This window comes from Anticarsia gemmatalis, chromosome 4, assembly GCF_050436995.1.
Source record: "Anticarsia gemmatalis isolate Benzon Research Colony breed Stoneville strain chromosome 4, ilAntGemm2 primary, whole genome shotgun sequence".
Lineage (NCBI taxonomy): Eukaryota > Metazoa > Arthropoda > Insecta > Lepidoptera > Erebidae > Anticarsia > Anticarsia gemmatalis.
Genome location: NC_134748.1, coordinates 13,917,357 through 13,943,781, shown reverse-complemented (window position 1 = coordinate 13,943,781; position 26,425 = coordinate 13,917,357). Strand labels below are relative to the sequence as shown.

The 26,425-nt window shown below is 35.7% G+C and overlaps 3 protein-coding genes across 4 annotated transcripts in view; 1 reads left to right on the top strand and 2 right to left on the bottom strand.

The window, feature by feature from the left end:
* Positions 1–1,112: 1,112 nt before the first annotated feature.
* Positions 1,113–15,675, bottom strand: LOC142972621 (uncharacterized). 2 transcript variants are annotated; one of them, XM_076113891.1, is made up of 3 exons: positions 15,477–15,675; positions 3,841–5,410; positions 1,113–3,538 (listed from the first exon to the last, which is right to left on the bottom strand). In XM_076113891.1, the coding sequence occupies exons 1-3, from the start codon at positions 15,536–15,538 to the stop codon at positions 1,760–1,762; spliced, it is 3,411 nt and encodes a 1,136-aa protein (XP_075970006.1). In that variant the 5' UTR covers positions 15,539–15,675; the 3' UTR covers positions 1,113–1,759. The 2 variants fall into 2 exon arrangements, with proteins under 2 accessions (XP_075970006.1, XP_075970007.1); XM_076113892.1 differs by lacking the exon at positions 15,477–15,675 and adding an exon at positions 15,233–15,357.
* Positions 15,676–17,397: 1,722 nt separating this feature from the next.
* On the top strand, positions 17,398–21,376 carry LOC142972622 (lymphokine-activated killer T-cell-originated protein kinase-like). The gene is made up of 5 exons (XM_076113893.1): positions 17,398–17,652; positions 17,733–18,028; positions 18,371–18,566; positions 19,648–19,860; positions 20,238–21,376. The coding sequence occupies exons 1-5, from the start codon at positions 17,550–17,552 to the stop codon at positions 20,408–20,410; spliced, it is 981 nt and encodes a 326-aa protein (XP_075970008.1). The 5' UTR covers positions 17,398–17,549; the 3' UTR covers positions 20,411–21,376.
* Positions 21,377–21,788: 412 nt separating this feature from the next.
* The window catches only part of LOC142972623 (uncharacterized), a 66,607-nt gene continuing 61,970 nt past the window's right edge, over positions 21,789–26,425 (bottom strand). The window contains exons 4-8 of the mRNA XM_076113894.1: positions 26,156–26,254; positions 25,859–25,957; positions 25,421–25,618; positions 24,602–24,697; positions 21,789–24,290 (exon numbers count right to left, since the gene is read on the bottom strand). Of these exons, the coding sequence (XP_075970009.1) occupies positions 24,102–24,290; positions 24,602–24,697; positions 25,421–25,618; positions 25,859–25,957; positions 26,156–26,254 (681 nt within the window). The 3' untranslated portion in view covers positions 21,789–24,101. The remainder of the gene's footprint in view (positions 24,291–24,601; positions 24,698–25,420; positions 25,619–25,858; positions 25,958–26,155; positions 26,255–26,425) is intronic.

Sequence of the window (26,425 nt, the reverse complement as noted above, 5' to 3'; positions counted from 1 at the left end):
TGACAGCGCTGAGCAAGTTTATGCATTAACATGAACACATAAGGCCTAAATTTACTTAGCGGTGATTTATTTATGATTGTGTTAGTACACAAGTAATATATTTATATATGACTCGTTTACGTAGTTTACTTGCCAGTACTTACGTGTGACTATGACTGTAGAGTAATCCTTAGTAATAGTTAGTATTAATTACTACCTAAGTTTTTTATCCCTAACTTAATGGTATATAAATTAATTAAATATATATTATACTTCACTCCGACTTGCCACACTGGTACATCTCTAATATAAGGCGGCAAAATTTGAAATCGCAGCGCTGACCACGCCAGTGGCGTTTCTTAACGTCAAAAGGTGTCGTCACAACTGGGATTAGTGCTGTGACTTTTTGAATAAAATATTTGAATTAAGTACTTTTTTTATGCAAATTGTTCGTGTATATCATTGTTATTTTTGGGTAATGAGTACTGAGTAGTGTAAAGTTGACACATGGGAGAAATTCAATAAAATTTTGTGGTACTTTTATGCAATTTTTACTCATAATATAAGAACACGTAAAATTAATCGAAGTTTTATCGATATACACTTTTCCCGTGACTATTATTTTGTAGGTATAAACGAAGGAATTTATTGCTTGGCGTGGGGAACACCGATTTTCAATATTACTCTGGCGGTGAAAAGGTTAATGCACTCCATACAAGTTACGAATTGACGGCAAACTGCAAGTTTCAACTGCAAACCGCAAACGACACTTTTATATAAACATTTTTTTAAACAAATGCACCGCTGCATTATAAGTTTCATAGAGATCATGATTAAAACAGTCTTTAAGGTTACAGTTTGCAGTCTGCTGTAAATCTCAACCTTGTAAATATAATATATATTCATCTAAATATGTACACAAAAGCTTAATGACGTTAAAATGTTAGTAAGCGATTTTTTCTCGTGTAATTATATTATTACTTTACAAGCTGTCTTACTAACAAACGTCGTGTCAACTCAGATGTTTTGTCCCTCTCACTCATATACAGTTTTGGAGTTGATTGAAAGAGAAATAACATTTAAACAAATCGACGTTTTTAGTAAGGCATAAAAGTGGATAAATTGAAGCATGATTTAAACAATACTTGACCAAAAGTATATTTAAACAAATTATATTGTTGTTTTACTCTACTAATTTTACATCTTTGGCAATTTTGGTAGAATACGTACACAAACACACTTATCGTTAATAAAAACATAATATTTTTATACAAAAGAATATTTATAGAATTTGATTTATACCGTTTTGATACCATACCTATCATGTACTTAATGACACAAATTTAAACGCTTACTGTTTTAGATAGTTTAAAAACCAACTTATTGTTTTGTTTTATTCGCCATGTCGCCATGTGATGGCACCAGTCCAAATTGGAACGCTTTATGCAATTAATGGGTTCGAAAAACCTGTGTCTGGAGACAGATGAATTGCGTGCAAGTTTATGCGTCGAAATTCTATTTTACTTCAAATCGAATCGTATAGACGTACATTGATTTATGTTAATAAGTACAACATGTAACAATCGTAAATCAAAATCTATAAAACAACAGCGTTACACACGTTAATATTATACAATTTTATATCGCTCCAACGATTTTTTCCAGAAAAACTACCATCAGAGCCTTTCTATGTTGATTTATTGTCAAAACGTCTATGCACGTGTCACGCACGAACCGACTACGTAATACATTACCTAATGTGGATTTATGGACGTCCATTTCATAATCTGAAGCGATAAGGCACTGGGCTGGAGCGAGGCTCGACTTCTTCCTTCTCTTCTTGGTCAGGGACGTAGTAGTGCAGCTCATAGGCGGGTGCTAGCTCTATAGACATATTGTCGCAGTTCCCGTGGTCGCACGGCCGCTGGTTCCCTGACTCGTACAACCGTTTCATGAACGCACTCGACGACGCCAGCACTTTCCCATTCTCTTCAACCTTCCTATGCACTACACTGTTATTATACAAAATCGGGAAGTCCACCTTAAATCTCTCGCTGTTTTGATTGAAATTATCAACAAAACGATTCAGTATATCTTTGCGGAAGTGTGTGTCGTAATCGTAGTCATCGTCGGGCTTCACTTTCATTGCGTTGAACTTACCGATGTCGTTCATAGTGACGCCTTGTATTGGCGCCTCCGTGAACGGTAAGTAGCCCGGTTGTTTGTCTTCCTCGCTGCCCTTTGCCGCTTCGTTGATGAAATCCCTGTAATGTTTGATGACGTACGAGGCTCTGTTGTAATTTCCGTCGGGTGTCACGTAGCTCTGCGTCTCAGTCACGTGTGGCTGATTCGTCAAGTACAAGTTCTTGTCCAAATTATCAGTTTCGTAGAACGATGTAAATAGAGGCTGTGGTTTAGTTGTTTTACTCGGTGGCGGAAGTTTTTTAGCTTGCACCGGTGGAGTTGTGACGTAAGAAACGCCGTAGATGTCTTTAGGACCATCTTTGAAAGAAAACAGATCTAATTTGTGCCTGAAATCTGCGTCGTAATCATTGACGTTCACTTTTTGTTTCTGGGTGGTTGTTGGTTTAGTTTTCTTAGTTGGTGGGAAGTATTGAACGGTTGGTTGTCTGTCAGGAAGATATGTAACTCCCATAGGTTTAGTCACCGGAGTTTCCATAGGTCGAGTGGTAAACCCAGACGGGCGGCGGGATATATGAATATTGTTTCTGGTTTTGAATGGCATTGTGAACTTCTTCAAATCAATTTTTGGTAGAGTAATATAATCAGTGTCGTATTCATCCGTAGTGTCGTAGTACTCGCCTAAGTTATACACATTCTTTGATTTCTTTGTGGTAACGGGAGTTGTTGTTTCTTCCTTATTTTCTTTTGCTATGAAAACGTTCTTTATACTAAGATCAATTTCTTTGGCGGGAGAAGATGACGGAGGTGACGGTGGTTGTGTCGTGGTAGGAAGTTGTTCAGTCTCTTTGACTGGAATCATTGGTGAAGTAGTTTCTTCTTTAGATAAATTGAGGTTTTCACCAGAGTTTTCTTCATAATCACTGTACACAGTATCTCCAAACTTGTTAATTCTCTTCTTCTTAGATTTCCTTACTTCAGCTATTTTCTCGAGCCTCACTCTTAAATCAGGGATGCTATCCTTATCTATCTTTTCTGCTAGATTACTTAATTCTGTTGTTTTGTTTTTCAAGACTTCAGTAAAAGATTTGGAAGCATTCTTAGGTTTGAAGACAATACCTAGAGAGCTGATGCTTTCGTTTCGCCAGCTGTTATCGTCTGGGTCTCTCACAAACTGTTTAGAAGGTTGCACATCTAGTTTCTTGAGCGGTTTATAACTTGAGTTGTCGTATAAACCATTTTTCTTCTTCTCATTGTTGATTGGTTTAACGCTAAGCATGTCTTCAGTTACTATGTTAGGTGTAGTGTGGCTGTTCTTCTGTTCCTCTGCCGGTGTCGTTTCTCGATGACGCGCGATGTATGCGTTCTCGTTCAGTGTCTTCTCCATCAACAGCTCTTCTTTCATCGCATCTTCGTCCTGGAATTGTAAAACGTATGTTAATTAAAGACTACCCATTGTCGTTGAATTTTACCTGTTTGCTGGTCCATTTAATTGATAAAGACGAAAGTGATGCATAATATTTTATTACAAAACAATGTCTATAATAATCATAATTATTTTGTTACCATATACATATACAATCATTCGTATGTTTACTTTTGTAGATGCACAGCAATATTGTTTTGTGCAAAAATATATATCACAATACATGATAGTATCACTATAATTGCGCCAACTAACATTGTTATAATTAATCAATTAAGTGTAAGTAAACTTACTAATTGGCTTTGCGACTGTCGACCGGTACCATTCTTTGACTCAGGCACATCCGCTGCTTCGAAGTCAGCTGTTTCTGCTTCATCCACTGTTGCGAAACTCTCTGTATGTTTAGGAATGTCGTTCAACTTTGTAGTTGCTACTACTTTTTCTGGTTGCATACTTGTAGTCTCAGTATTGTCTATATAACCAGCTCTTTTGGAAAACACAGCTTCTATCTTTGGCGTTTTATTCTCAACTGTTTCTACCGTCGCTTGTGTAGGTGTAGTCATATTTAAACCTGGACTATTACTGGCAATAGTCTCAGTAGCAATTGTTGTTTCAAGTCGTGTTGTTGGGAACTCTTGAGCGTTCAAAAGGTCGTTTTTAAGTTCTTCTAAAGAAGGTATCGGTGTGTTATTCAAAACCTTTTCTAAAATAATACGTCCAGTCTCAGCTCTCGTCATTGAGTCCAATGTAGTCGTTTCTTCAGAGCTTGTAGTTCGTTTTCTATCAATCGTTTTGTACACTTTCCATGGTGGTAATGTGGTCACAATAGTTTCAGGCGGATTTGCTTCCACTTCAGTAGTTTCGAAATCATATTGTGAATTGGGAGTGAGTTCATTATCTATATTTATTTTTACTTCTGTGGTAGTTGGAAATTCGGTTGTGAATGTAGTTTCAGTACTGATTTCTGTTGATTTTTCTGCGTAAGTCTTATTTGTTGTAGCAATTTCTGTGGTAACCGTCACTTCTTCAACGGGCGTTGTATCTGTATGAGGCACTGTAGTTGTTGTGATTGCAACATTGATATTAGCTTTTAAACCAACTTCAGGTATTTCACTTACAGTTTCTGATGTTCGTGTATCATTGTCTTTATCACTCACAACCGTGTCATTTATTTCTGAAGAAGTAGGTTTCAAATCTTCCTGTGTTTCTTTACTTGGTATTGTTAAACTTGCCGTCGTTGTATCGGTCGTAATTATTACATTTTGTGTTGCTTCCAACTTTGGACTTTCACTCTCTCTTACTTGCGCAGTTGTACTACTCGGAGAGGTTACGGTTTCCTTTTCTGAAGTTAATTTTAAAGGTTCTTCAGTGGTATAAGGCTTTTGTGTCGTTGATACATGTGTAACATCAATATTACTTTCATTTACAGGTTTTTCAGTGTGTAAATCAGCGTTAGATGTCTTTGCCTCCGTTACTGCTGTATCCACCTCAGCTATAGTTGTAGCCGCTGGTATATTGATTGTAGTTGCTGTCAAACTGACTGTTGTCTTCATATCAGTTACATTTAACTTATCTTCTATAGTTTCCCGTGTATCAGTGTCGTGTACAAAAGCAGTCGATGTTATATCGTTCGGTATTGATTGTGTGTTAGCGTTCAAAGCAATCACACCGTTCGATCCATTGTCTGGTGCATTTTCTATTGCTTGTATGTTTTGCGCTTGTATGTTGTACCTTACTTCGTGTAATGTACTCCCTGCTGGAGCCATGTCTTGGTCTGTATCAACCGTGCTCAGCCGACTGATGGTGAAGCATCGAGCCGATCCGGTTATAACTAACACGATTGCCAAGGAAATCGCGAGTGACCTGAAACACATACAATTAGTGGTTAATTTGCGTTACGATACATTTGAATACGTTTCACTGAAACTATTGTTTATTAATTTGGTATTACGGACTACGCATTTTTGTAATTTTTATTTAATTAGTTTTCGTTTCAGACACTTTCACGTTTACTAATAGCTAGAAATAATTTCAATACGTATTATCAATTGTTCCTAACTTTAAAAATAACTTGGTTAAAAGATTATTCTGTAGATTTTGGTTTAAATCCCTTACCAATTCAACAGCATAATGTAGGGTTAGTCCATCAAGTGTCACTGAAGAAATGTGTCATGAAAGGGTGATCAGCGCTCGCTGGACAATGGGCGTGTTTTTAAACAAAACCCAGTGGTCCGACAGCCGCACTTCCAACTGTTATTATATAAGTACATCGTGTTTTGATAATAAACCGACACCAATCGATTGTATTTCAGAAATGTTATGAATTGACCACGAATGGGTTCGTTCATATTAATATAGGAGTGTTTTGACGACCCCTGGCGTTCACCGCCAGTGCTGAACTTATGGGAAGGAGATAAAATGCTTCAAGTATATAACGATAGAATAGACTAGTATCTGTGGATGTCATCTCATCACAGTATATTAGAGCAAATTATGCATAGAACTGCAAAGTCATGAAGAAGAGCTAATGTAACTAATGCTCTCGAGTATGTTTGAAAGTGGTCCAGTGTGGTTTCTGAGCAAAAACATAAATCATTGGTATTTACAAGGACTTCAAAATTAATTAATTTTCGTTTTCCATTTGGTAACGTTTTAGGAAAGGTTATCATTTTTTTAAACGTCTATATGTGGACACCAGAGCATAAGCATTGATTTATAGACACGTTTAATCGATATCAATACTTTTTAATTCTTCAGTAGGTACATTGCAATCACAGAAAGTACGAACAAACAACAGGTTACTTATTTAATGGTTTGCGCAACCATGCAGTCCGATACAGTACCACGCGTGTGTATTGTGTGCAACTCTCATAAATTATTATTTCTGACATTTCCATTACTAAAATAGATGTTTTGTGGCAGCTAATGTTTAAGCAATATTAGTATATATTGTAACTTAGGTACTTTACTTATTACAAAATAGATTAAATGATTGTTACTAAATAATATTCCCGATGGAACTATCGTTGGTTCCAATCTTGCTCTTATAATTTCTGTGGTAATTTCTTATAATCCTTTGACCATAGCTAAAGGGTTAATAAGATTATCACATCACAAGGCTCTAGTTACCCAACGCTCTCTAAATACGACACAGAGTCAGTAACAAAAACGAACTTTAAATCATACAAAAACGACATGGAATTAATATCTCATTAAACTTTTTTCTGATTTCCACCCTCTAATGAACTGGATCCCCCCAGAGACACCCTCTTAACAAGGGGAAAAATAATTCAGCGTCCCGCTATATTTTTTATTGTTTATCTTTCTTCTTTGAACTCGCTACCACAAACCGACTCTGGCGCCGACTAGAGGCCATCTTAGGTTACTGTGTTTTAGCCCTTGAGGTAGCGATATGATCACCTTACCCAAAGGGCATACGCGTGAGTTTAAATATTCGAAGCGACATAAAGGGCAGCGTGATCTAACTACAATGATAATATTTATAAACTCAACATTCACCAGTCAACGAGAGTTCTTATACAATCACATCAAATAATTACATTATCAATGAACGACAATTAATTGACCCTCACTATGTTATGATTGGGATTATTTGAATTGGACACCCACTAGTGCGGACATTATAATCTGGATGTCAAAATAGGAGCCATAGGTACAAGTTTCTGAATAAGGACGTGCCCATGAAATCGTTTCGTAATGATATTTTTATTTGAGCAAAACGAATAGGTCATTTAAGAACGGTTAAATGCTCAAAGAAAATTGTGAGGCCCTTACTTAGATATTGACAGAAAAGTACCACAATGAGTGAAGATACTCGGTAATAATTTTGCTAATGAAAACATTAAAGTCTACCTTTCAAAAATGCACTTCTGGCTTTGAAAATTCTGTATGCTGTTTCTATAGAATCGAAACCTTAACCTCGGTCCTATTACCTATTAAAACAGCCTATAAGTATCGTCTAGTACATAGCACAAAACTAATAAACATGTAAATAACATTACGTGGAATAACTGCGGTCATGCGTGCGCAATACATTACCATATTGCTGTAATTACTAAGGTAGTTAAGGTACTATTGCAAGCAGTGCACTGTCACTTTTTGTGTACTAAGCCGAGGGACGATTTCCTCCTGCTTTCGATAATCGACAACTGAAATATAGCGGTCAAAAATGTTATATTTCTTGTCCTTACGATAGGAGATTGACTTATTTAGGGATAGCATAACATGTTTCTTCCCAAAAATATGCAGTAAAAGGAATTTGGCAGATGTTTTTAAAACTAGCAGCTTGCCTGACGACATCCATCCTTGGGAAAATGGAAGGGAAATAAAGGCATTGTTGGGACACGGGTATATTCCATATGGGTGGGGTCAGGACTGTGGGACTCTGCGGCTTTGGGTAAGGAGTTGGTAAAGGCTGCAGTAACTCGGGTAGTGATCGCATACCTGAATGTCTCTACTTTATGATCGGACAGATCCCTAGATTTAGGCATCCCTAATCAAACATTATACGTGTGTAAAAATTTAGTCAACGCCGCTAGCGGGTGTTACATTTTAAATGTCAAACTGTTTATACACAACACCGGCTATTATAGAAATTCGTGGCACTGTATCGTCACTGAACGTAATTAAAGATTTTCTAATTTTTAGGATGTGGTTGTTGCAATCGTGTGAGCAAAAAGCTGGACAGGAAGAACAGACGTTTTTTGGCGTAATGGATGAGGAGTGAACATCCCTGATTGTTTTAAGTACCTTTTATGATTGTTTATTGCCCTTATTTAATGAAGGTACAGGATGGCGTGCCTAGGAACTATAAGGCACTCATTTTATTTTATGTGCGCCAAATACAGTTAAGTTTATACTATATTAGGTCCTAATCGCCTTACGGACGAACGGTGGTAGTTTTAGTAATTATCAAATTGGCTGAAATTAGAAGTGCATTTGTCCACAACGATTGGCTTTGAATAAATACATATTAAAATTTCACAACTTTAGAAAACAATCGTTGAATCTGCTTATCCATTTATAAATAATATTTTAAACGCGAAAGTATTATCTCTTATACTTTAATGGATAAACAGCCCAACGGCTCATGGTCTAGCATGGAGACAGTTAAGCACCTCAAATTCAAGGACCACTTTTTTAATACTCTCCCTTAACTAAGGCTAAATAGGGTATGGAATTTCGTACGTCTAAAATCTTAGTTATTTTTTTGGAAGGTTCGCGATTGATACAACGGACAGACAGAACTGTATGAAGTTATTAGCACATCGCTATTAGTGTCTAAATTGCACGAAAGGCAACGAGTTAATCGTAGTTATCAATCTAATTACCAAATTTCAAGCTGCTTTTAGGAAATTCTTAATCAAAATTGTGTATTTATACGATAATGAACCGGGGAACTTATTTGTTTAACACTTAGGTTCAGAAACAGGCAATAGAGCGTCATAATCTTTTGTTTTTAAAACCTACTCATTTTAAACCATTTAACTTATTAATTCAATCAGATGTGTTAAATTCAGGTGGTGTATGTACCCATGATACATTTGCATATGTGATACAACCATTACTGGCATTTGAGATATGCTGGGTATTTCTGGTTATATCTACAAAAAACGGTGTGATATAATAACTATTAATGTCTTGCTGGGACTTTTATAAAAATACTAGCTGACCCGCGCAACTTCGCTTGCGTCACATAAGAGAGAATGGGTCAAAATTTTCCCCGTTTTTGTAACATTTTTCACTGGTACTCTGCGCCTATTAGAAGTAGGGTGATGATATATAGCCTATAACCTTCCTCGATAAATGGGCTATCTAACACTGAAAGAATTTTTCATATCGGACCAGTAGTTCCTGAGATTAGCGCGTTCAAACAAACAAACTCTTCAGCTTTATAATATTAGTATAGATAAACTGACACAAACTTGAAACGTCGCGTAATGGCTTAGCGACCACCTTAACCACTGCGCCACGATGCGGCTGTTTTTTAAAACAGGGATGACTAAACAATATCGGAAACAAAATTTGAAGTACAATTAAATCCTGATTGCACAAAATTATGATTTCTGTCATGGATGTGTTTAGCAAAGTTAAGCAAGTCGTGACCGAGGTCAGTGATTAGATGGGTGGCATATTAGTACAGGGTATCCGCGCGTTTAGGAAGTGGAAAGTTGGTCAAGGTTGTTGTCAAGGAGCCTTCAAACGGTTATCCAATAATAATCCTACTAATATTTTTGCCATACCGGTAGATACGTCGGTTCTATTATCAGGACTGCTGAAAGATAATCTATGTATTAAGTGATCAATTCCTGTTTTCATTACTTCGTATTTATCAGGTCTTAATTGTCTTAGCCAATTAAACATGTCTAATTTTATAAGCAGTATCGTATTATTAAACATTCTCGAAAAGAGCTCTATTTATCAAATGTAATATGATACAAAAAAGTAATATCATTGGACAACTCAAACGCGGTCGTCTGCTGTAATGGTAATGAATCGCTATGCAAGTTTTTATCTGAAAGTCATGAGACTTTCAGATAAAAACTTGCGAGCGATGTATAGTATGCCTATTAATCTTTTAATACTACTACACATCTATCGCTTCGCAATATGGTCCCCCCCCCCCCCAAAACAATACTTAAGCAGTAAATCACATAAAAACGTACCTATACATCACAATGCAATCGCATGTACAATAATCGCGTGCTTATCATTCAGCTTATGACCACGATTGTGCAAGCTCCGGTAACATAACTAAACGTTTGTTAATCGCCTGTATATATGTGGTACTGTAAATAACTCCTAATCAATACATAATGAGGACTTCCTAAGGAATCTATTAATTAACTATGAATGTTAATTGATTTCACCTCACATCTGTTGGTAATAAATCTCTATTACTGCCGTGATGATAAGTAATTGTTCATTAAAGTTTTTGCGTTGATATAATTAGATTTAGGTTTGCTTTGAAATCTGATTAAAGTACCATCTGAAACTTGCATTTCAATGGATAACATTACATGAAAGCATTTACATTTTCTAATATCTTTTTAATAATTAATGGAATGTGGTTGTCAACACTTTTAGTCTCTATTAAAACTTAATATTGTTTATTTGACTAGCAGACATAGGTTTACCCTAATTCGAAATTCCATGTAATTTTGGTTATATAGACCTTGGACCTATTAATAACATGGCTTACGTCAAAAAAAACCATTCACGAAAGCATTTCTTCTCACAATACCTCATCAAAAACGAATGCAGGTCTTTTTACGAATAACTATAATATCTACTAAACTGTTTATATTCGAAAACTTCAATAACGTTATCATATTTCAGCTAATAGACGCCTATGGCTCAATAGTGTTCTAAATTCTGAATTTTCTCGAACCTTGCACACAAAGCTCTCTACCAAGTTGTTAGACTATAATATAACTACCTAGACATTAAAACTTTTCTAATGAATCATAATGTCTAACAAAACTACATGAGACATGTTTAAATTTTTTTACAATATCAATGTTTAACATTTAGTACAATATCCTTCCTATTATTTGTTATAACGTACAATATAAAAGATAAAGAGTGTTATTACATACAAACCGTCAAACATTGAAAGTATAGTAAACATCCTTCACATATTATATTGTAACTTGCAACGGAAATGTAAGGAAATTATAAATACCAGTGTCATTGTTATAATATTGATGAATTATAATACAATGATGATTAGTCTTACAGCTTTTGTCTGGTCTCACACTTAGAAACATTGATTCAGTTTTGTTAATAAAATTAATACTAACCTAATTAATGATTTAATTTGTAAAATGGAAATCAATGGATGTCTTATGTCATTGGCAAATTAAGGTAGCAATGAAATCGCAGTAGGTTTTCTTAATAATAATATCAAGACAAAATTAGGGCATTGTTGACTTTTGATAATCGTTAACGAGAACGTAGTACCATTACATACCTGAGTTCTCTATACCTACAGTTTCTAAGGTACCCATACAAAGCTCACAATTTAGATGTAACCGGTGTAACGGAATCAAACCGCGAACCTTATATCATTCTCTCAGGACAGAAGACCCTTAGGTACGGAGTAGAAGAGTAATAAGTTAAAAAAAAACTATTTATTTAGTTATTGTTACCTTCGTCACAATCTTTCGACATTATCAGGTTATCTCAACAATGAGCTCCTATTTGTAAAATAGAACAATCAAGAACAGAATAATTAGATGATTCAATGACTGGTTTAATGTCAGACAACATTCAAACCTTAAACTCAGAAGTTATTGTATTGAGTCACCAATGCAATGATATCTAACGATAAAGAAAATGCCATTTTGAAATTAAGTGAAATATCTACACTTATTATTGTCAAAGTTACAGAACAGTTAATAATAATATCTCCTTATTCAGACCTCTGATTCGATCACACTCCCTATATCATATTATTATGCGAACTTCACCTACTTTGACTCTAGGCACCTTCGGAAATTGACGGCCATTTCGGTCTCACGGTTGAGTCTATTAGTTTATTTTGACGATATTATGGGCTGGTTTCCTTCCAGTGGAGCTATTCTGCAGCGTTATCATAATATGGTGCTATTGGACATTTTCTAATTTAATTATATACTGCCCCCGTGGCGCAGTACTTTAGGTCGTCGCACCGCTCACATTGCGTTGGAAAGTCATAAGTTTGAATCCCCCACGGAACAACAGCAATTTTTAGTGCGGATGTTGTCTTTTTTTACGATTAATTGATATTAGATTATTCTCAACATTAGTTTGGAGTTTGCTAACGTCCTCGGTATATGGCAATAGGTTCGCGCCCTATTACGTGGGACTAACATTATTAATGACGAAAATGGTGTATTTCATGCACCTTTTAAACCTTCGGCTATAACGGGCGCAATATTATGTATGTAAGTAATAAATCTTGTCTCAATCAATCATAGTTATTGCTTGATACATCCACAAGCAGTTAACTACAAATGGATGACTGTAATTGTTTGCTATCAATCTGGCTGTCAATCAAACTATGACATCACGCTGGTTCAACTTTGGAGAATGCAGCGAGCTACTGACGCGCGACGAAGAGGCTAATGTCTCAATAACAAACGCGGGTATTATTGAATTCATTGTTTTACTGCCAAATACGAAGCAATTTATTACACGCTTAATAAAAAATAGAACATTCGAAATGGTATATTCCCAGTTGTCCCCTCTAACACTGTCCCCCAGGGGGGCAAATGGGAACACAAGTAGGAAAAAAATTCCCAGTTGTCACCCCAGGGTGATACCCTCGAAATTATTATATCAAGTCTAATCCTTTTGTAAAATAGAGTGTCCCCCTTTTTATTTATTTACATTGTTTTTACACTTACTGTCTTACTTATATAAACGATCTATAACCTCTAAGCTTTGATTAGCTTACGTAAAGTCACTAGGTATGTCACTTTTAATACTTTTTGAAACTACAATAATATGTGTGAAAAAGAAAAACGTCTACATTTATGTATAAGACGGTTAATGGTCTCCGTAAAACAGATGAAAATAATAAATAAAGTATTTATAAACAAAATAATAATGTAGTAATGAAAATAACAGCGTTAAAGGAAGTTTTGAAGTCTAACAATTATCTATGAACTGTCAGTAGAGCGTGTAATGGGTTCGTTCCTCTCGCTCAATTCAGTTGACACCACGATTTGTATTCCTCATTGTAAACTTGCACTACCACATCACCCTGTAGTTTAGTGTAGTAACCTTAATTTGTTATAGTTATAGAATAACCACCCAGTTCGAATGATTTGATTAGAACAACTTGACAATGATAAATGTAGAATGTTAGGCAATCCATATATCCATTTTGAAGAAGTGAAACAGGCTATGTTACAGGCAAGTAGCAAGAAGCTTGTTTCTTATGACGGGAAATTGTCACAAAATCGCAGAAAAGCAAGATTTTTTATTAACCCATTAGTGATGAAATTACCTGATCTTACTCGATGTTCAGGATAGAGCGAAGTGGAGGAGAAAGATCAAGAAGGCTGACCACACTACCATATGGGACTCACAGCATGGAAGAGAGAGAGAGAGAGTGCTTGGTAAGACGCTCCTTCCGAACGAATGAGGGATTATGCCTTGTGTCCACCACGATGTGAGGGTTGGGGATTTGGTTGTATTTCTCAATATGTTTTAATTAAACATTTTTTTAGACATGCAAGAAAACAATTAAGTGTTTTTAATAGTGAAACGCGTTTTTAACCAAAATTACTTATATAATTTATTATTTTTTAGCTAAATCCGTACCGCTTTAGTTGAGGCAGGATTGTAGATTAGATTACATTCGTAACAAAATAACCTTAGACATAAATAGACAGACAAAATTGCAGACCAAAGCTAAACAATAATAGGAAGGATGATGTGTTTAGTAAACAGAACAAAACAGTTCCACGATTAAGGAACCTTCGTGTAATGTCAACATGGTGGACATTGGCACGGGTCGACGGTGGAAGGTGTATATCCGTTGTTTACTCACAACAATGCACTTTGTCGGTACTTTAACACGAATAATACACGAACAGACATTTTGACAGTTTTGTACGTAAACGTAAAGAATTAATTATTAATTAAAATGGGAATTATCATACAGAACGTTTAGCGCAGTGGCTAAAGCGGTCGCTTCGGCGCAATAACCGTAGCGCAATCGTAGGGTTCGAATCCCACTTAGACAAATATCTGTGAGCACGTTGTTAATAAGTATATCTACTTAAGTATGTATTTAGAAGTATATCAGTATGTTTATCAGTTATTTGGTTATCATAGTACAAGCTCTCCTTAGTTTGCGATCACGCCCTCTTCCCATAGGGGTATCTTAGAACCCCGGTTAAAAGGCATTGTAGGACGGATTTTCGTAACTAATAAATATGATTGTCTAAATTTTCACAATCAATGTTAAATCTACAGATTAGCTGCAAATCAAATTAAATGTCATTATTACCGTGAAGTAACTGAAGTAACAGTTGCAGATTGACCTCTTAATTTCGTTACACAAAACTAATCTCATCCTTTATTATGCCACTTAAACGTAAAAGGCGAAATTAGCCTTAAACCGCCTTTTTCTTAGTTAAAGTTCGACCTCCTATAAGTTTTCTAGAATTTCATGGGCTGTGGTCAGGTGTCGTTGCGACATTTCTTGCACCATAAAACGGTGCGACAATTAATTTGTAGTACACACTCGTTAATTAGAGACACAATGACATGAACGAAGTCTTTAATTTTGATGTTAAAATTACTGAATTGCCTTTAGATTTAAAGACTATTATCATGAATATCACATAATTTTCAAATTTGTTAGTAATATACTTGTTAATGTTCATAATATCAACTGTAAGATGAACCAAAAAGAAGATCAACGGAAGAAAATAGTGGCCGTGAGTTTCTTCCTAGCTCTTCTCATAAGGCTCTACATAATCTACCCTGTCCGAGCTAGTGGTAGATTCAGTAATTGTAACGACTATCATAAGTGTCAATATTTGACCTAAATGAATAAATGATTTGATTTTGACTCTCAAAACTGAAATCAAGTTTACCCTCGATCCTAAACCACCTTCTTCTTTTTCAATTTCTGAACAGCTGACACAAAACAAACAGAGTACTTACATGTATCCACAACCTACCTCGCCGCTTTTCACATAACGCAACACTGCACTACCTAACGACTAGTGACGCGTATCTGACACCGGCCTTACAGGACTAGACGACTTACCCCCTGTTTCAGAGCTACATTTAGCAGTAGTTTATCTATTCAATAGCGTTTAAACTCAAGTAAAAAAGTACGCTAGTGAATAGATAAACTACCGCTAAATGTACCTCAGAAACTGAGGGTTAGTTTATAGGATTGTACCTGTGTGTGTGCTGCATGTTTGTCGCCGGCCGCACGCCCGCGCCGCGCAGTGACCGGTACATAACTGCGGGTGAGCGTGCCCACTCCGCGTCACTCCTTCCTCTCTTTAAAAACTTAAAAACAACTCTTCCAGTAATTCACTACATCCCTAACTTCCTCTATTTCCGGAGTAAGACCTTCGCGAATCAGTTTCACGTAATTAATCACCATAATTTGAACAGGCAGTATCAATTATAGGTTTTAATGAAGGATTATGCGAGAATTTAAGGTACTTTGATAATGTGTTAGTATCTATGGAAGTAAGTGTACTTACATACTCAGTATCAGTACCGATGTCATCCATAGAACCGAAATCTTCTTTGGAAAACAGTTAGCCTGACACGGAATCGAACTGTGAACTCTGCAAAACTGGTCAATAGTGTGCCTACCGCTTTTGCAAGAGACTTCGCTGTCAAGAACGATTTTTTAAAAGTAGTAGTATAAAATAATAAATAAATAAATAAAAAGTAGTAGTATATTCAATTTTATTTTATTTAAATACGCAGGCACCTGGATACTTCTTCCCTCTCTTCCTTGCCCGTTTATCCGCTAGTGTTGTTGTAGTATAATAATCAACCATACCTACGTAACCAGCTTATAAATAATAGTCCTGGGGAAACTATAACTCTGTTCCTAAGGTATAAAGTATAACCGAATTATTAGGAAACGTACGCATTGTTGTGAAAATGTCTAATTGCATCATTTACTTTAGGTAGCAGAAGCAATTGCTAAGTGTCTGTAATCTGCAATCAAGATCTAAGCACGACACTTTTATTATGAAACTGTGGCCCTTACAACATTCTAGTAGTAGGTGTTAATACAATAAAAACATAGGCTACAATTGCTCTTGTGTCGCAGGGACTTTTACAAACATACAAACAACGGACACAAAGCACAACCAGACCTGAAAGAACTATTTGTGGATAGCACAAATATTTATCCCGTGTGGGAATCCAACCCACGACCCGATGGTATAGGTAATGGCGAGGCGACCACCTTAACCACAGCGCTACGTAGGCCTTCTAAAGAAATGTAAATACCTAATACTAAATTAATTTATGGTGATATAGATACCTGCAACATATGTAGATAAAAATAAATATCAACAATAGAGTACTAAAGATACTTATAGGTACTGAAAACGATTTTGCCGTCAAAAATAATTATTTTAGACTTATATCATAGCCGTAAGTAGGTACAAGTTCAATAATTACGAACATTACGAATAATTATGATGGATGAATGTAATCAGTGTACCTACTTAATAAGTATTTGCTTCACGTAACTATTACATGATAGCCAACGAATCACTTGTGGTTGGTGCGCTTTACAAGAAGAATGCTGTATGTTATGTAGCAAGAGTAATAGCCGGTCGATCGTTTAGTTAATGTTAACATTAGTTCGATAGAAAACTTCCATGTTTACTTTTCCTTGATAAAATATTGAGACTTCAGGTCTTATGTGATTTTTCAATATAATGTACCTAGTTGCATAATAATTCTACCTTTTGTAGCTTAGTTATGCTGTTAATGTAAGAATTTAGCTTGCAGCCGGGTATATTACATTGGCGCTGTTGGTAATATCAGAAAGATCAGACGAATTAACTTTAAGTTCGAGTCAGAAAAAGTTCCATTTATTATTTTGCTCGCATTTTTAGTTAAACGTTAGCAAAGTCAAATCAAATTATATTAGCATAGTAGTATTATATTCGGTTAATATTTATTTAGACAACTCGAAACTAAATTCCGAACGACATATTTTGACGTTCCATAACAAAATTATCTAGCTTATCTGCTATTAAAATCATAACAATGTCTTTATCTCTTTCAGTCACTTGAGTGTAGAAAAGGATAGTTAATTGACCGCGTCCAGCGTCATTATGTTGGCAGCAATGCGTTTGACATGAACGCATTGCTGCCAACATAATGACGGCGTTCAAATTTCAAAACAATAAACGGCAACTGAAGTTATAACGTTGTACAACGTTTCGTGTGGATACCACGTTGTGAAAGTAAAATAAGTTAATTTAACAAGATGACAGAATTTAAAACTCCGATCAAGAACAAAGCTTTGTGTTTAAACGACAAAATCACCATACCTCCATCTCCATTTTTAAACCGGCTTGGTTATGGAACAGGTAAAATACCACCACACCAATTTTAGTTTGTTGTTTTACGATGTAATTCATTAGTAACACGTTGGTTTTTGTATTTTAAGGAGTGAATGTGATGCAATTAGTGAGGTCTCCACGTGCGGGGCAGATTCGTTCACCATGGGCGTTGAAAATGTTGAATAAACGTGTAAAACCTAACAAGGTGTATACGGACCGTTTGAAAGCCGAAGCAGACTTATTACAACGCATGTCTCACCCAAATATCGTTGGTTTCCGAGCCTTTAGCAAGGCAAAGATCCTATACTTAGGTATGGAAGCTTGTGACCTTTCTTTGGGAGATATGATCGAGAAAAGAATTGAAGACGACGGCGAAATATTTTTGCCACGACAAATATTGAAGGTAAGTCATATAAACGTGCTCACAAGTAAATTTTAAATAATTTTAAATGTAAAATACAAGGAAGTACTGTGTATCTTCAGTCATACAACATAGTCATCAAGACCATAGTAATGACCACAAGTTAGGAACATAATTTGTTTTGTGTATAAGTTTAGCAAAAAGTTTCAAAAGTACACATGACTTTACAACTGAGTACGCAACTAGCTGGTGAAGTGTGTGACACTGTTTTAATATTTCTAATACTCTACATATATTACCAATGTGATTTTCAATCATATATGAAATAGTTTTAACACTTAAAACATTTATCATCTTTCTAATCTTTAAATCTTATATTTCCAGGTAGCATCAGACATATCCAGTGCCCTAGACTACTTACACACAAAGATACAGATCTTACACGGAGACATGAAGTCCTACAACATCCTAGTGAACGGAGACTTTGTTGTCTGCAAGCTGTGTGACTTTGGAGTCACTCTGCCACTTGATGAGAATGGTGTGGTCGATAGACAGAAGGCTGGGAAAGCTGTTTACTTTGGTAAGATGTTAAATAATAAGTTTATTGATAGAATTTGAATTAAATAAAAGTTGCATGCTGTAAAATGAATCACTGATAGTGTGTGACTGAGATAGTCAATATTTTTTGTTCTACTGCTGGGCAAGGGTTTCTTCTAACAATGAGTGAGACATCAAGTCAAACAAACTGGCCAAGTGTAGATTGAGGACATTCGTTCAAGAACTGTGTTAAACTCTCATGCATTCTGAGTTTCATCAATATTTTCCTTCACTGTTAGAACATGGGACAAAGGTTGCTGCTGCATTGCTGTTCAAAAATGTTAACATACTTTTGTAACAATGCAAACTATTAAACACTGGTCAGTAATTATCCAATGTAATTATGTAAATTATTCAATCTCAGCTCTCTAATATTGAAACAAGTGAGAGTTACAATTACAAATGAATATTGATTAATGTTTGTAATTAATTGAACTGAACAATTGTAATCAATATGTCAGATTGTAAAGAACTTCCCTAGTCTAGGAATTCATATTGTTATACAATACTGAACATTTCCTTTATAACTATGTATGGGATTACATGCACTATGCATATTGCAAGTTTGTAATGAAGTAATTCAGTTACTACACCCAAATACTTATAGAATAAATGATTTATATTGCCATGAATACACATGCTTAAGTCAAATTTTTGAAGCAATAATAATTATAGCAACTGCCTTTTGATATTAAACAAATTTGAAGAGATGATAACAATCTCTGTGGTCTATGCCTACCTTCATAGTATCAAGGTACGATTTTTCATACTTCCTAGCTTCTATTCGCGAATTCATTACCATAAAAAAATGCTGAGGTCATAAGTATGTGTTAATACTGTCTACAAACTATACTTAAATACATAAATACATACATAAAATTATGCAATTTGCCTATAGAAACAGATATGTAGCTATCTATCTGTGTAATTTAGTCAAAATCTGTTTAGTTCCTGCTTGCAAGATTAACAAACATAACTCTATGCTCACAAATTTTCTTATTATATAAGTAGGTTGCAATGCCAACTAATATAGGTATTTCTAAACTTTTACCTTATAATTTCAGGTACAGAAGCATGGAGCGCGCCCGAAGTGATTCACGGCGGCGAGATCTCTCACAAGACAGACATCTGGCCGCTGGGCCTCACGCTGTGGGAGATGATGGCGCTCATGCCGCCGCACACGCAGGTCGATGATGAAGACGAGGACATGGACGACAGTGTGCTGTCCTTGGATGATCTCGATCAAAGCATTGATGAATATTTTAATGATAGATATGGTGAGTTGAAACAGATTTTATATTTTACTAAAGTAACTCCCTGCTATTGCCCAGGTCTTGCCAGGTTAACCTTAACAAATGATGCATTCAACTAACCTTCTTTGTAAAGTAAGTTAGGTTTAATAATGTGCTAATGTCATGCCTTTAGGATTAAAATAATTTGAAGCCTTACCTGCTGCATTTATGTTAGTTAGAAAATCATACAGTAATTTATAAAAACACTTGTTTCTGCTGCAGGGCACAAATTTGTGGGTTCAAAATTCTGTGTTAACCAAGTCAAAACCTAGTGCAAAGAGCGGGAAACATTATTTATTTATTTATTTATTTATTTATTAACACATCTATGATCTAAATTAACAAAACATTTTCTATTTCAGGCACAAGACCAGCAGTACCGGTAAACATATCGGAGAAGGTGTACGCGCACCCGCTGGCCCTGTTCTACTGCTGCACGGAGACCATGCCAGCCATGAGACCCTCGGCGCAGCACCTCAGCATCGCTGCGAAGGACATGCTGGACCAGTGCGATAAAGGGAAGCTCATTATTTAAACTGTAGTTATTAGGATGTGCGTGTGATTTGTTAGCATCAATTTTGCAGAAAGAAAAAGATATGTAACTACGTTATGGTTTGACGTAAACTAAACTGACGTAAACGTTATCTAGGTATAGCGTATGGCACATGTCGAGATCGATTCCCGTAATTCTTGCCTTTAAAAATGACTGTTAAGCATAAAAACGCGCTAACTTTAATGGCGAAATGTGAATGTATCATGTTCTCTGCCTTCGGGAACAACTGTAATATTATGTCTGTATGATTTTTAACATATTTTTTAAGATATGACAATGGGTCACAATATTGACGATAATAATAACACTGATTTGCGTACAATGAATATTGTTACAAATTTCAGATTGCAAGCATGTACTCTTCCTTGACAACCATTTCATGCAACACTCTTGCCCATATATGTATGTATTATGTAGTGATATATTCTTTCTGCAAATTGATGCTGATATGTGTGATGTCTCATTTAGTTATAGTTGGAATGATTGAACGAAAGTACAAATTATACTGGATAGCATTTAACATGTTTCTCGTATTAACTTTAATATAACTTTATTTGATGATTGGTATTATGTATGTGGATAATGGTATTACTGACAATTTGTTTATTTATGGCCAGTCTAGCTACTTCTGGATAAGTCTCGGTTAAATTATCAGTAGGTTAGTTAGTTATTGGAATTTTACGTACTTTTTGTTACATTTGCTGTCACATTAACCCATAGTTTACTATTATTAACTTTAACCAATAGGTTAACTGATAGTTATCCAGAAGTTGTGAAACTGGCCCTTATCTTTAGTCCACTGCTGGGCATGGATATTTACCTGTGGGTATGTCGGATTGACCAATTACTATAGTAATAATATGTGACATTATTAATTATAGTGTTTTTTATCTACCTGTCCCCTGTGGGAGCAAGGCGTGATATTATTAATGCGTGTTATTGATAATAAATATTTAATAACTTATTAAAACTTTTAATTTCCTGAAATTTGCACAATTATGCATGTTTATTGTTAAAAATTAATTATTCTTAAGGTTTTTATTAAATACTTGGTATGACTGTGATGTGGTTGTATCGGGACTAATATTTGTGTGATCCACTAATCGGTGTTTCGGGTCTACTTGTACTTAGTGTCTGTTGTTTGTAAAAGTACGACATTATAGTTCAACAACTTAGTAGAGTGATTTGTGAATACAGAATTTGAAACTTCTGTGCCCCGTGGTGGCCTGTTTGTATAGTTATATAACTACTACATAGAATTATTGCAAAGCTCTCTAGTCTCTACTAAGTTGTCGAACTGTCAATTCAGGGATTTTATAGACTGGGTTTAAAAAAACTCAATTTTGTAAGTAAAACGTTTATATTAATAAAAAAACAACTGTACCGCCGTATAACGTAACACAACAATGCAAGTATAGGCGCTTCACGCGGCGCCGCCTACACTTAATAGTATACCATTAAATTATCATTTATTATGTTATAATATGCGTTTTTGGTGAAATTATACCTAAACCTTTTACAACTTAGTGTACTTATTTGTTAAAGAAATAAATAATGATAACTTTTTGATAGATGTTTTTAATTAGCTGTAGTTTACGGTTTCGCACAGTAATCATTCTCAGTAATAGAACTTTGGTTTAGATTGATAGGTATTTGTGTTAAATATTTTATTTAAATCAGTACATTTTAATGACACATGCAAACTTACTATCATACTAACTATTAATTTAGTAAAAGCAAGTCTTTACCATAAATCTCAATTTTTTCACAAAATTTTATCTATTTTGGAGTTAAAGGAAGATTTTTTAAGCGTTTTATACCAATAGGTGGAACCGTATGCAACAGCTATATTAAACAAATAAACTTCATACAATGAGATTCCAAAAACGAGAAAATAGCTCATAACTTGTTACACGATAATAATTGAGCGTCGAATGCGATACATAATAATTAATTAATACAGGTCGGGGAAAAAGTCTTTTCGCATATAGTATGTATGAACTTGTAATTAAATCTCTTTAGCTTCAAGAATCACAAATGAGTACACGGTTCATTAGGTTTCTTTCAGTGAGCTCGTGAGGTACCCAAATATCGAGCTTTTTTGTGTAGAGAAAACATTTTATTACAAGTTAATACATACTATAACGCGAAAAGACTTTTTCCCCGACCTTATATATAATATACAAATAAATATGAAGTAAAGCTAACGCTACGATAACAACAGTCTCCTATGTCTAGTTGTGTATGTGATTGTATGAAAAATACATTTATTTTGTTATATACTACTTGTGTTTAAGATGGATGCGCGGTTGTACAGTTTATGAGTCGATAAAATTTATCATATTGTATTGTATTGATAAATATTTTTTGCTATCTAGTTACAATATCAGGAAGGTAATTTTTAATTTTTCGGTTTTTTTTAATATACCTACTTAGTATTTTTGTTTTTACTTATATTCAGAAAAAGTTATTATAAGTATAGTCTTCCAACTGTACTTTTTTTATTAGAAACTGTCGTTTATTTAAACTGTACAACCGCGCAACGTTGACTAGTGTAAAATTAAAACATGTTCTTACATTTTGCTTATTGACTATACAGCACCAACAATATAAAAATCAATTTTTATTAAAATTATTCTGAGAACGGTAGCTGTGTAATCACAAGATTAGTTCTCTATATACACGACTGCGTGGCGCAATAAGTGCAAAGTAGAGTAATATATTTTTGGAAATGTTATTGTTATTTTTAGTTGTTTTCGTTAAATTAGTACATAGTTTTATTATCTCCATAGTCAGTTCTATTCGTCAACTAAAATGGAACTACAAAAACATTGCTTGAATTTGTGATAATAGGGATTTTTCCAGACTTAAAGATGATAATATAGTTTAGTATGTACACAGCTACCGTTGTCAGAACACAATACATATTACAATCGTGAGGTAATGCATAAGGCGAGTGGGTAAAGCTAGGTATGGCGCGAGTACATCATACAAAATATTCAGTTAACAGTTAGTAACTATATGTAGGAATACGAGATTTGCCTCTAGATCCGTTCAGTGAGATTATAACAATTGCGATACCTTAAATATTATCAACCTTTTTCAAGTAAAGTTGATATTATTCCAAGTCTGTGTAGTTTCTATGTTGATAGAATATTGATTAGTTATGTATGTAGGCTATTTTATTTATTATATTAATGTGATGTTTATGTTAAAAATTGACATATATAAATATGGACATAAAATTGACATTGGGTATACAGATTACAACGGTGATCATTACTAACAACATAGAAACTACACTTTTTTATATTAAGCTTGACAACTAAGAGCTCAGTCACAATCCAATTGATACGTACGAATTTAAACAGATTACTAATGCAGTTTAGTACCCCAAATTAAAGGTTTTATATACAAATTACCATGGTTTTTGAGTTTAAAATGAAATAAGTTTCTTGAATTTCCCGATAGAGGTGCTGACCAATACATGTATGTAAAGATAAAAACTAAACAATTTTCTGACCTAGTTGATTATTCATATTCAAATCACGCCTTTTCTGAACCAGGCCTATTTCACTCACACTTGGGGTACTAAAGTCGATAATTTAAGTTTAAATTCATACGTATTCATGTAACACTATTCGTATGGAGCTCTGTAACGTGATGTGTGTTATCACGTATGTAGTTCTTGTTCGAGACGCCTCAAGTAGGCGACAACGTCGTGTTTCCTGGCGGCCGTGGCGGCTTGTAGCGGCGTGAGCCCCGCGCTGTTGCGGAGAGAGAGTTGGGAGCGACGCGCTAACAGACGGACGCAAGACAGCTGACCGAACATGGCCGCGCCGTGCAGCGCTGACTGGCCGTTCTGGAAAGAGTAAAAAATTTGGATAATAATCATAATTGGATAAGAATCGGTAAGTTATTAGGTTAGAAAGACAGGTAAATTGGCAAAAAATAAAATAAAAATGCAGCGCCATCTAGTAGCACGCAGTTGAAAGTAAATTGTTAGTGTCATCTAGTGTAATGAATATGAACTACGTGGCGTAGAAGCGTACATATATTTTCTATTTGACAATAGATGTCGCTTTTAATAAACTATATCTATTCGTCAAGAGATGTCGCTGCATAATGTAGCGTCTTGTTTATTCAATGTTTTGAAATTCGGTCTGAACTTACGGGAAGCAATCCTAAGTTCGGTTTATATTTGAGCAATTCAACGACTACAGCCGCGTGTCCTTTGTGTGCCGCTTTGAACAGGGGTGTAGCTCCGTCCTGAAATTATTTGTAAAAAAATACATAAAATCACCTATATTATAATTACGCAAGGCGTAATAAAATATACTTTTTTATAGTTTAATATTTACGAGGACTTTTATTCGTGAAAAAACAAAAAAGCGTTTCCCGATAACACTTTTTGGTGTTTTTTTACTGTTTAACGATGTTTCCATGGCAACTTGGTATTTACTGTGACCGAATTTGATGGATGTTTCGATCTCCAAGGCCTTGGGTAACAAATCCTTGAACATTTCAAACTACGCTAATGATGGGGGCCTGCATCATTCGTTTCAAGGTCCGAAGGCGGTGTTCGAATTCCACAGCAGTAGTTAACCATAAATCCTTGGAACCGAAGATAACTAATATTAAACTTAAGAAAACATGAGTTGTATGTTTAATAGGTATATCAGGAATTTAAGACTATATTAGGTCGAATGCTTCAGTAGCCGAATCATTTCCCTTTTTCGTCAGGAAAATGCATTAGGTACTGCGTGTCCCGCTCCAGGGAGAAAGCGGGGGTCTGACGGGTTCTCCCGCCGGCTAGGTGTTCCGGCTTTTAAATTTGAGCATACCGACTAAAAACCTGACGGTGTTCATTCAACGGTCACCATAATGTGGTCAGGACGCGGTATCTCCAATCGGATACTTCGCGTCCTACCGTCCAACATACTGATAATGTCACCGTGCAGTTACCTTTAACCGTAACTGTGTTATTCCTACCTGTCGCACATGGTCGACCCTGGCCCCAGCCGCCAGCAGCAGCCTGGCCACGTGCTCGTGTCCGCACTGCGCCGCGATCCACAGCGGCGTGGCGCGGTCGGCGCGGGCGCCGTCCACGGCCGCGCGCGCCGCCACGAGCGCGCGGCACACGTCCTCGTGACCGTTCTGTGCCGCGATGAACAGGGGGGTGGCTTTGTCCTGGGTACATGACAAATCATGATTATATCATCACAAATCAGGTAATGAGTAACGACCGCAAATTCAAAGGCTTCAGACAGCAGTAGGCGGATTCTACCCCTCCGTGTCACAAAAAAATTAAAGACTTCTTGCGAGGGCTGCAATCGTCATTGGAAACAGTCTCATACAAATGATTACACAATATTAAACAATGCCATCTGCTATTGCTGTACACACGAACATCAACCCAAAGCGACTTACCTTCATAGAAGAATTAACATCGGCTCCTCTACGAATAAGCTCTTCGACGACCGGTAGATGTCCGCACTGACACGCCACAAATAATGGTGTGCCGCCGTCCTACAACAATAGGATTGATAGGATCAACAAACACTTTTTTTTACATAGAATAACACTCAGAATGTAGCTTAATTACAAAAAAAGTATCAAAATTCTAAAGTTTAACACAAAATATCTATACTTATTATTCAATTGATGACTATTTAGGCCATAAAATATACCTAGTCGGAATTTATTTTAATCTAATGGTATATTTACCATGCTAGGAGCGTCGATAGCTGCTCCTGAGTCGAGCAATAGTCTCGCGATGTCCAGGAACCCGCCCTGAGCCGCGAAGAATAGAGCACTCGTTCCTGTCTAAAAAAAACATAGCAAGAATAGTTACATCTTAAGTTCACATCGCCCCAGTTTGAGTTGGAGACTGCTTTCTTTTGAGAAATATTCAAACATTTCTTAGGCTTCTGAGTAGTTATGAGGTCTTGGCGGAAGAGTCCCACATAACCCTGCACCCAACCCAGAGTACAAGTG